Below are 10,157 nucleotides of genomic sequence, written 5' to 3' on the forward strand. Positions count from 1 at the left end.
CCAGACCAGGTCCCTGAACCCCACTTATAAAGGGCCCTTTTATTTCCAACAGAAAGTCAAAATCTACTCATCTGATGGCCAGAGAGGCGGCAGCCGTGGCTCGCTACTGGGGCAGTGCTTCTCCTTCTCCAGACACCGCAGGAAAGGAGGAGATCCTACGGTAACCTTGCTGCTTTGCCTCTGCCAGCCTGGGGTGGGAACCTGTGCTCAAACTGCCTGTCTTTTCCTTCCCAAGAGTCATAGGATGGATGAGTCGGGGTAAGCCCCGCTTTCACAAAGGCTCTTTGCAGGCAGTTCCTGCTGGGCTCCGAAACTCGTGAAAGCCCCTGGATGTGGCTGCGGAACCTGAATGCTCTCTGCAGCCTGGAAATGGAAGTGTCTGCCACAGCCAGAGGAACTGTTTTGGGGCTGGGGGAGGTGGCCTTGACCCAGCTGCTTCCTCTCTGGTGACCCAGGGGAGGGAGGCACTAACAGGACTCCCACTTATTTTCTGATTCTGAAGCAAGTGACAAAAAAAAGAAAAGTAGGTGGTATTGAATCTAAGCATTCTGTGGGCACTAACTCCTTTGTAGCTGGCAGGGAGACAAAAACCCAAGTGTATCTGTGTACCTCCCTAACAGTATTTCTTCTGTTTAGCAGCTCCACCCCCACGGACATCAGCAACCCCAACTACCTGGGGATGGCTCCCTTCTCTCAGCAGCCCTCTGCAACCTGCCAGCTTAAGCAGACACCTTCAGCAGACCAGCCACCTTCTCTCTGGAACTACGAGCAGCAGCCCAAAGAAACCACCTCCCTGATGGGACAGAGCCCCTCGTCCTCCACATCGCCATCCTTGTCACCTCTATCCCCAAAGCCATCCCTCCAGCCCACAGCAAACAGAAGCATTTGCGGTCGGAGTCAAGAGTTCCTGTGAGTCTTTGAGCTTTGCACTGGGGCTGGGCCACTCTCTCCTGTTGTTCTGCACTGTCACTCTTTCATTATCTATATGAAGAGTTCAACCTGCAGCATATTCTTTCCATATTTTACCTCTAGAATTAGAAAAAGATAAGTAAAGGTCACAAGTGCAGACATCTCAAAGAAAACAAGTGTAGTAGTTCCTCAGACCATTGTAAAAGGAAAGCCAAAAATATGTAAGTTAAACTTACAACTAAACAATAGAATCTTAGAATCATAGAATGGTTTGGGTTGAAAGGGACCTGAAAGACCGTCTCGTTCCACCCCCTGCCGTGGGCAGGGACAGCTGCCACTAGCCCAGGTTGCTCCAAGCTCCGTCCAGCCTGGCCCTGAACAATTCCAGGGATGGGGCAGGCACAGCTTCTCAGGGCAACCTGTGCCAGGGCCTCCCCACCCTCTGAGTAAAGAGCTTCTTCCCCAAATCTAATCTAAATCTCTCCTCTTTTAGTTCAAAACTGCTCCCCCTTGTCCTGTTACTATCTGCCTGTGTAAACAGTTGTTCTCCCTCCTTTTTGTAAGTCTCCTCTGGGCATTGGAAGGCCACAGTAAGGTCTCCCCAGAGTCTTCTTTCTTTCTGAATGAACAACCCCAGCTCTCTCAGCCTGATAGAGGTTTAATTCTCTACCAAGAGAAAAAGAGAAGATTACAGAGTTGACTGTAATAACAAAAGAGAAAAGGGGAGAGTGTGGCATAGATCTTTCCCCTGGATGGGAAGGAGAGCTCCTTCAAGTGTCATATGTGAAGTACTTTCACTGCATTATTGCACTACTATACAAACATCCAGCTTGCTAAGAAGCCAGAATCCATGTGCTGCATCTATCACAAGCCTTGATGCAGAATTTCCATCTGGCAGCTGAAAATATCCCAGCCCTACCCAACTTAGTAAAGTGATGAGGCAGCTTCACCCCAGTGCCTGTGTGCAATCTGTGTCCTTGTTCCAGACCTCCTTTTGACAGCGACAGCTGCTCTGTGAGCCTGGGCTGGGGCTCAGGATACACTCTGCAGTTCAGACCCTGCAGTGCTCCAGCCATGCTCTCAGCTCTGCTCCTGCCTCTCCTGAGTCCTGAACACAGCTTGAAGCAAGGAACACAACTCACCTGAAGGCACCCAAGGAACACGTGCCACCCACCCCTGTTCCCCTCTGCTCAGTGCTACTGGGGCTGGTTTTTTAAGCCCTGGGGTGGTTCTCCAGGTTAAAGCCTTGCCCCACCAGGGCGTGACAGAAACCCCCAAAGCTGCCATGTCCCTCTGGCAGCTGTGCTCTCGTTCCAGGCTGAGCTGCTGCTCAGGGGGCTCCACTGGGAACACACAGGAGTTGTCTCACTCTACAGGATAGAGCTCTTATTCCTCTATTGTGCATTTGGGTGCAGTAAGGAGGTTTATCCCTTCGTTAGGAATACCATGCTGCGTTGGTAGCAAGAGGAGATTGACCTAGTTGTAAAATGTTACAGGATGATGTGAGCTCTTACGTTAAGCCTCCAGACAGCCATCCTGTCCGACAGATCTGAAGATTCTTATTAATATTCAAATTCAGATTTGTGTGTGTTGCAAAGCCATCAAAGCACTTGGCACAGTCTGGCTCAGTGGCTTATCTCTGTTTAAAGAGAAGCCAAGTATCACTTTGACGGGACTGTAGCCTAGCAGGGAGTTTATACAGGGCCCTGCATATCTGCTCTCTGCTGTCATGTTCTTAATGATTAAACAAAGTAAAAACAATGCACAATCCTGTTCTCTCTCCCTGAGTTTGTTTTCTTGTTACCCCTTTACACAGTCAGTTTAATTTTATCAGGCTCATTTGCTATTCATTTTGTCTCTAAATCAGTCAGTGTCTCTTGCCTGCTCTTTACAAGTCTCCCTTACACACTGTTCTGATGACCGTAGGCCACCTGAACTGGGGAAATCCACAGCAGAGCCTGTGCTTCTGGAGGAAGGACAGCAAAGGCCGGAGATGTTTGAGAATCCTCTGTATGGCTCCATGGGCTCCAAGGGCAAGGTGGTTCCCAAGAAAGAGCAGGAATACCCCAAGGCCTTGCGGAAAGAGCAGCTGCCATTGCCTGAGCAGAGCTGTCATCTCCCAAAGCCACAGGAGCCTGAGGGCAGCAAGACCCCTGGCAAACAGCCGTCCCCACCTTTCCTGGTCCCCACACAGCGATTCCGGTCCTACACCTGCTCCGGCCAGGGGGAAGATAAGAATACAGGTGAGAAGAGCCAAGGCAAACTGAAGGTGACAACACCACTGGAAAACTCGGCACCGCTCAAGAAACTAGTGAAGCCATTGAGGGCTGAAGTCAACCCGAGCACCCAGGGACAGCAGAACAAGCCGCCTCTCCCCTCGAAGAGTCGGGCGGTGCTGGACATGCAGAACTCCAAGGGCCGAGACTACCGGGACAGCTCGGAGCTGCCACACTCTGGGAAGCACCGGACAGAGGAGGGACCTGTGGGCAGGACAACCACACCGGTGTGTTCCTCGTGGGAATAAGGCAGGGGGGAAGGTGCATTACGCTGTGGGGTCACTGCAGAACATGACTAGAGTAGTACTGGCTTAGTCACTGAGTCCTCACTCCATATTTGCTATCCAAGCTCAGAGCACTGTCCCACAAACCCAAGGGCTTTGCAGGGAGCATTGTAAAGCTATTGCTGCAGAAGAGGGTGTGTTGTGAAACTATGGCCTTAGCTTTGCATGAATTTTTAACTTTTGTTGAACTGTTTAAGCTTGGTGGCCACAAGAGGAATGCAAGTAGTCAGTACCTTGTTACGGCTTGTTTGGGGCACCCTGTGTCGTTCCTGAGAATGCCCAGACCTGGCCCGAAAGCACAAACCCACAGTACTGGCAAGAGATTTGCCTTGCTCTAACTAATAAAAAGATAATTAAAAGTAGTTAGTGGTAAACACTTAGCAACTTAGAACAGCAGTGCCCAAAAACACTCCTGGACCCTCTACAGGAATAATCACACTTACACTTTTCTGGGCCGGTGGGGTTTTTTTGTTGTGGCTTGGTTTGGTCTGGTTTTTGTTGTTTTTTTTTTCACCAGAACACCATGAGCTAGATGAGAAGGAGCAGGGGAGGCCTTAGTAAGTGTGTTTGGGAGAAAAAGCCCACTTGAGCAAGCTCTAGGATGTTTTTTGACTTCTTCATCAAAACTTGTAGAACTGACAGTAGACAAGCTGATGTCTTCTCTTTTCTCTACAGTGAACATGACGCAGCAGCCGGCATCCGAGGAGGAATCCTGATGGGAAGAACGATGGAGATTACTGCTTTGTTCACTCATGTCCTCTGGTCTGGTTCTAAAAAGACTGAGGATTTTTATTTTTGAGGGTGGAGCCCTCCCTGTGATTATGAAGATGTTCTAGCTGAGAAGTTTATCCTGTGTTGCTCAGATCAAGAGGAGCCAGGACCACAATGCTGAGTGCAAGTTATCCTTTTCAGTGTCACTTTGGTTCTTCCATTAAGAGGCAGTGGCCAAGTACATGCATTAGTAAATGTTTTGAAAAAGAGGAAGGTACGGTTTGTAAGGACTAGGAGGTGGGAGGGGTGGATTTAGAGAACTCCTTTCTACAAAAGCAAGATTTCTATTTTGTTACAGGATTCCTATTAAAGAGTGATGTGTAAAAGAAAGCATCTTGAAAGCGGTACAGCTCCAAAAGCATGTCCTGGCCACGGAGCAAGGAATTAGGGGAGGGAAAAGAGTGTGAGTAGCAGCTACTGATGAAGGTCATGCAGTGTCAGCAGAGCCAGCCCTGCTCTGCTCTGCCGCGCTCAGGGAACGCAGCGGGTGAGGCACCGCGGCTCCTCCTCCTTCCAGCGGCCGTGCTTTTATACCCCAACAAACAGAGAGGCAGGACCCACGGGCAGCCTCGGAGTGCAGCTCCGGAGTCCCCCCGGCCTGTCTGACAGCAAGCACTCTGCTTTGGAAGGACACTGGCCGGCTGATTGTGTAGCATTCCTAACAGATTAATGCTGACCTTACTGTACATGTGTGCTCAGTGACTGAATGATGTTAACACACTTGTCAGTTCTGTTATGTTCATGTAAAGTGTTAATTCTGTGATTACAACTGGGTTATGCTTGTTGTGACTTACTCATGGCTATTGTTTCCATGTTGATTACTTAAAAATAATAAAATAGTCAATTTTCTGACCATTCTTTACTGAAAATTTCGAACTGCCTGCCTCACGGTGCAGCTTTAGTCGAGTGTTACACCAGCTCGTTTAGTGACAGTAGTCCCTGCCCAGAAGAGACACTGAGGAGAGTGGAGAAGATACACCAAAAACAACTGAGGACACAATTGTCTGTGTGCACAGACCCTCTGTGGATACAGCTGGCTTGAAAATTATAGCCCCTGTTGGCAGGTACTAATTATATGAGTGTAAAACATGTACAGTAATTCTACTGCAGCAGAAGAGGCCAAGCACAGGCTTGGGAGAATGTGTGGAAGAGGACAAACGGTAAGGCAGAAGTCTTTTAAAAGGAGATGTTTTTCTGCCATGCAGGGTGGAGTTTCAAGGTATCATTACTGAAGCCCCTGGCTCCCTAACCTACAAATCAGCAAGGCAGACCGCGAGCTTACATTGCCCTGGCTTTATTCAGCAGAGCCCTCTCCCCAGAGTTCAGTGGCTGTGGTATTTCCCTGGGCCTGGGGAGCATTTCACTTTTCCAGGTTGCAGAAGAACTTGTTTGGCCACAGAGTAAAAGCTCCCTGGAACAGGTGAGTTTTCTGTCTGATGTGGAAAGTTAGATTGGTGCCTGGTAATTCAGAGGGGTGTTCCTGTGTGTGTGTGGAGATGGAGATGTGACAGGCTCTCTACAAAAAGTTTTTAACTTCTCAACAATAAGAAAAGCTCAGATTTTCTGTGTTTAGCCAATGACTTCCTAAGCTGTAGAAAAGAAAATATATTCCCCAAAGTTTACAAACTAAAACTTGATATAAAGCAAGTATAGCTTTTTTGTAAACATTCTCCTGATGCTGCTTAAGTTGGGCACAGATTTGCAGATGAGCAGAGTTTGAGAGCACTGGACTTACTAAAAACAAACAAAAAAAATCCAGGTACTTTATTTGGCCTCTCCTTCAGAAAAGTGTGCTGCTGGGGGAGAAGAGAAGCTCTCTGCCAAGTTTCCAGCAGAAAAAAATACATTATTATTCCCCTGATAATGCATTACTTACCCATCTGGGGTTCCAAAGACAGTCTGATGGAATGATGACAAATGCCACCGAGATTTTTGCAGGTGGATCATGTTCAAAGGAAGGCTCTGTAATGAGCTTTCTGAAGCCTCTGCAGATGAGAGACTTCTCAGGTGAACAACTTAGACATGGAGTGGAGCAGAGGGGGGACAAGTAGTGGGACACTGCACAGGACTTGTCTTTATGGCAAGACTGGCTGTCCTTGAGGTGGTAGTGTTGGTAACACCAGCTGTGGGAGCTTGCCAGGTGTGAATATTAGAAAACTGGATTTAACAAATTAGTCTGGTGCTTATGATTGGTTTGCATTGGTTTTGATTTCTGTCACAAAGCCTTTAAGATGATATCTACTGGTTTTCCTGCCCGGGCCTCAAACCACATGAAACCAGGACTGAGCAAAAGCTTGTGCTTTCTCTTCCATCCTGGGCCTGTGACTCTTGCCAACGCAGGCACATTTCTCTGCCTTCTCTCCTGTTGTCCAGTTCAGGTGGTACAGGCAGTGTGAGTGAACTGAAGGGTATGAATTGTCAAAAAATGTGCTGATTTCCCCCAGATGCAGTGTCTATCTGTAACCTTCGGGCATCCTTTATTTTATGTCCTTAAAATAGCAGGAGTCTTTTTGTACTTATTTCCATGGAGACCCAGCTATCAGAAATGCTTTAAGTTCCCAGCCACAGGATGGGATGTTGTAGAACACAGTAACTTCAAGCAACCCTGTTTCCTGCCTGCACCTGATGCATCTAACACCAGCTCACTGGTCCTCTCAGCAGTAAAACCATCACAGGACACTGTTAAAGCTTTCTCTAAAATGCTGTTGTGGGCTACATGTTTCCTACCTGGTAAAAGTGGGGTCTTACAGAAGATGGCTGAAGGAGGAAAAATAGAAGGCAAAGCAAATGAAGGTGAGTTACTCCCTCCAAAACAGCGAGGGGATAATTTTGACATTAGGAATTACGTTACTTATACCTGCAACATACTGGGGCCAAGCACCCTTTTCCTGTACAGCTTAAAACTAACCAGAGTCACTATCCTTTCATTTGTTTCTAAAATGAAAGGCTTGCTACAATTTTAGCACATTTTTCTGTTGTTCTTGTGGTAGTACAGTAATAGTCCATGTGACTGAAGGATTGTCCAAAAATGAATTGATTCACCCCCAGACAAAGCTCCTGATTTTTGTAACATTGTGAAGACTCAGATATTTGTGTGTTAGCCAGGACGAACTGATCAAGGTGACACAGGACAGTTCCCAGGAATGTCACAACCCATGGCCCCGGATGGCAGCAGAATGGTTGGAAATGGACAGTATCCAGATACTTAGTTTTTGTTTCCCTAATCTCTGCCTGAGAGAAAGCCACACTTTACCTCGTGGGACATTTGCCAACAAGACTCCATCTCTGCCCTCCCATCTGCCACCTAAGAGGTGCTGCAGTCACCAGGGTGGCCCTGCAGGGCCCACGGAAGGACTTGTTATGCAAGCGCTGCAGAACAATCCAAATACTCATTTCACTCATGTGCCAAATCTCCCTTGTGCTGAAAAGGTGTTAGCTGGAGAGGTACAAGGAGTTCTTTCTCTATATAAGCAAACATCAAGTTATTATTCACAGGAATATGAATATGAAAAAGATCCACAGTGTGTGCATGGTGGTGTTCCAAATGAAGCTCCTAATAGGAAGTATTTTAGGGCTGCATTTTGTGTTAAACTTCTGAAGTCTCTCAGAAATTGTTTCACAGTCTGACAGAAGAGAGAGATTTCTTTATGCCTACCGTAATTTGCTTTATTTTTTCTGCTTTATCTTGTTATGCACCATCATAAAGCATTATCTCATTATGCATCACCAGATTTCCCTGAACTTCTGTTCTCGGTTCATTACCATTATTCTTTTTCGTTAATTTTATTTGCAGGTAATCCTTGCTCTAGCACCCAAGACAGCTACACTAAAGGGTACTTCAGTGTACCCTTTTAGATCAAAACTTCAGTGTACCCTTTTAGATCAAAACTGACTGACATTCTTCTGTAGGAAACTGTAATCAAAACTGTATTCTCAACCCCCAGTATTGCAGGAAACATCACAAAGACAAGACATGAGCCTGCTGAGATTTGGGGCTTGGACTAGACAATCTCCAGCAGCCCATCCAGCCTCAAGTGTTCCATACTTGTGTGATTCTATTTAACCCAGACCATTCTGTGCCAGGGCTGGTAATCTGCTACACGTTACAGTTGTTATTATTAACACTTTATCGCATTTTTTCCCAAGGTCTTGTCTGGATTGTATAAATTAATCTCTCGTACCATGAAGTATTAGATTATACCATAACTAATAGAGATTAAGATGGCACAGAACAGGGTAGTAAATGCTGGGCTCAGGAATGAGTGGATAAACAGGAGTGGATAAAGAAGACAGTGTCCAGCAACAAGCAGAAAGGTTGCAGACAAGCAACAAGCAAAGGAGGGACTCTGTGGAATGAGAGAGACTCCAGCATAAAGGAGGTGGGTAAAAGCTGTCTCTGATAGAAACAGATTGACTCAGAAAAGGGAAGGAAGTAGAGGCAGCAAAGAGATTGGAAAAAAAAGGCAAAGACTTTGCAACAGAAAGGAGAGTTAGCACAGAAGTGATGTCTGCCCCACACTTTACAGTAGTTTGCATCTTGACGTTACAGCTTGTAAGCACAAAGAAAATGACCAGGTGTGGGACACTTTCCCTCTTTTCAAAGGTGCACTCGAAAATCCAAAGCAAAGCTGAATCATCTCTAGTGGGCATATTTTGGTGAATATATTTTAGGCCCCTTTGGTGTAATCCTGTCCCATGTGAACAAGCAGATCAGGTTACTGTCTTAATTATCTGACACACCATGTTTGCACGCTGCTGTCATGCTTCCCATCAGTCTTCTCCTCGTTGGAATAAACAACTCCAAGTGCCCAAATCTTTCTTCAGAATCAAATCTTCTCTATATACTGGTCACTCCTGGGAGGTTGCTTTGACACTCTCAATTTTTCTTGAAATGTGCTGGCTAAAGCTGGACACGTCTCCAGCAGAAAGAAGCCTTGCTTTTGCCTCTGTGAATGTGGAGTAAAATATTCATTGCAGGCACAGTTTTTACTTTTAAAATCAAACATATACAGATGATAATTAATCAAAGTCCTTCCCTTGGATCACTCTAGCAGTTGCTGTAAACAGTGAAGCATGTACAACGTTTGAAGTAATTTACCTAATCCTTGAGGACACACCTTTTCTTTTTCCCATGTCATTTCTGCTCACATTAGTTCTTTTTCCTGCCCTGCTGAAAGACATAGTGGAAAATTCTTTTCCCTCCCAGTTTTGGTGAGAAAAGTCTGCTCTTAAAGACGAGCTGAAGGCTTTCTGTGGGAGAGGCTGAAAGAAAGCAGAGGGTTGGCAGTTCAAGGGCCGTGAGGGATTTTGGGGCTCATTATATATTAAGGCCAAGGTAAAAGCCTCAGGAGAGGAGTTACCAAGTCTGAGCCCTGCCTTTCTGTGTCTCTGCCTTCCCCCTTTTTTGTCCTGCCTCATGTCTGCTTTCCTCTTTCTCTGCAGAGGATTAAGAGGTAGCGAAGATCTGACAGGGTGAATTTCTCAGCACTTCAGTAGCTATACGTATAGAATTAGGATTTAAGCTTACAGCTACAAGTGATTTTAGATTTTTAAATGTCCGATTTTATGATGCACAAGCAGAATAGAATAGGCTGTGTGCTTACAATTAGTTTCATAGAGAACACGCAGAACCTCATGCATTGTGTACTTGGAAAGACAGAGCTGAGCATGAACAATTATTAACTCAGACAGCAGCACACTCTCCTCCAGTCTAATAATCTAGTGAATAATCTATTTTATGCTGTTACGATGTCATAATTGCATCCTCATTCATTTACTCAAAAGAAAATGAAGGTAGTCCAAGACAGAAAGCATTATGAATCTTGCCCAGTTTCAAATTCAATTACAGTAATATAGTTACCTAACGCATTACTTCAGAAGTTGAGCAGTTAAAAATAGAGCAATGAAACAAGCCGTT

The 10,157-nt window shown here is 45.9% G+C and overlaps 1 protein-coding gene across 2 annotated transcripts in view; it reads left to right on the forward strand.

The window, feature by feature from the left end:
• Positions 1-4,786, forward strand: part of INPP5D (inositol polyphosphate-5-phosphatase D) — a 52,583-nt gene extending 47,797 nt beyond the window's left edge. The window contains exons 26-29 of one of the 2 annotated variants that reach the window (XM_027878365.1): positions 53-160; positions 637-909; positions 2,836-3,412; positions 4,145-4,786. In XM_027878365.1, coding sequence (XP_027734166.1) covers positions 53-160; positions 637-909; positions 2,836-3,412; positions 4,145-4,147 — 961 coding nt within the window. In that variant the 3' untranslated portion in view covers positions 4,148-4,786. Of the gene's footprint in view, positions 1-52; positions 161-636; positions 910-2,835; positions 3,434-4,144 lie in introns of those variants that run through there. The other variant, XM_027878366.1, reaches the window with a different exon arrangement.
• Positions 4,787-10,157: the final 5,371 nt, after the last annotated feature.

The sequence above is a fragment of the Empidonax traillii genome, unplaced genomic scaffold (genome assembly GCF_003031625.1).
Source record: "Empidonax traillii isolate 1590-97213 ecotype Southwest subspecies unplaced genomic scaffold, ASM303162v1 scaffold40:size2234952, whole genome shotgun sequence".
NCBI lineage: Eukaryota > Metazoa > Chordata > Aves > Passeriformes > Tyrannidae > Empidonax > Empidonax traillii.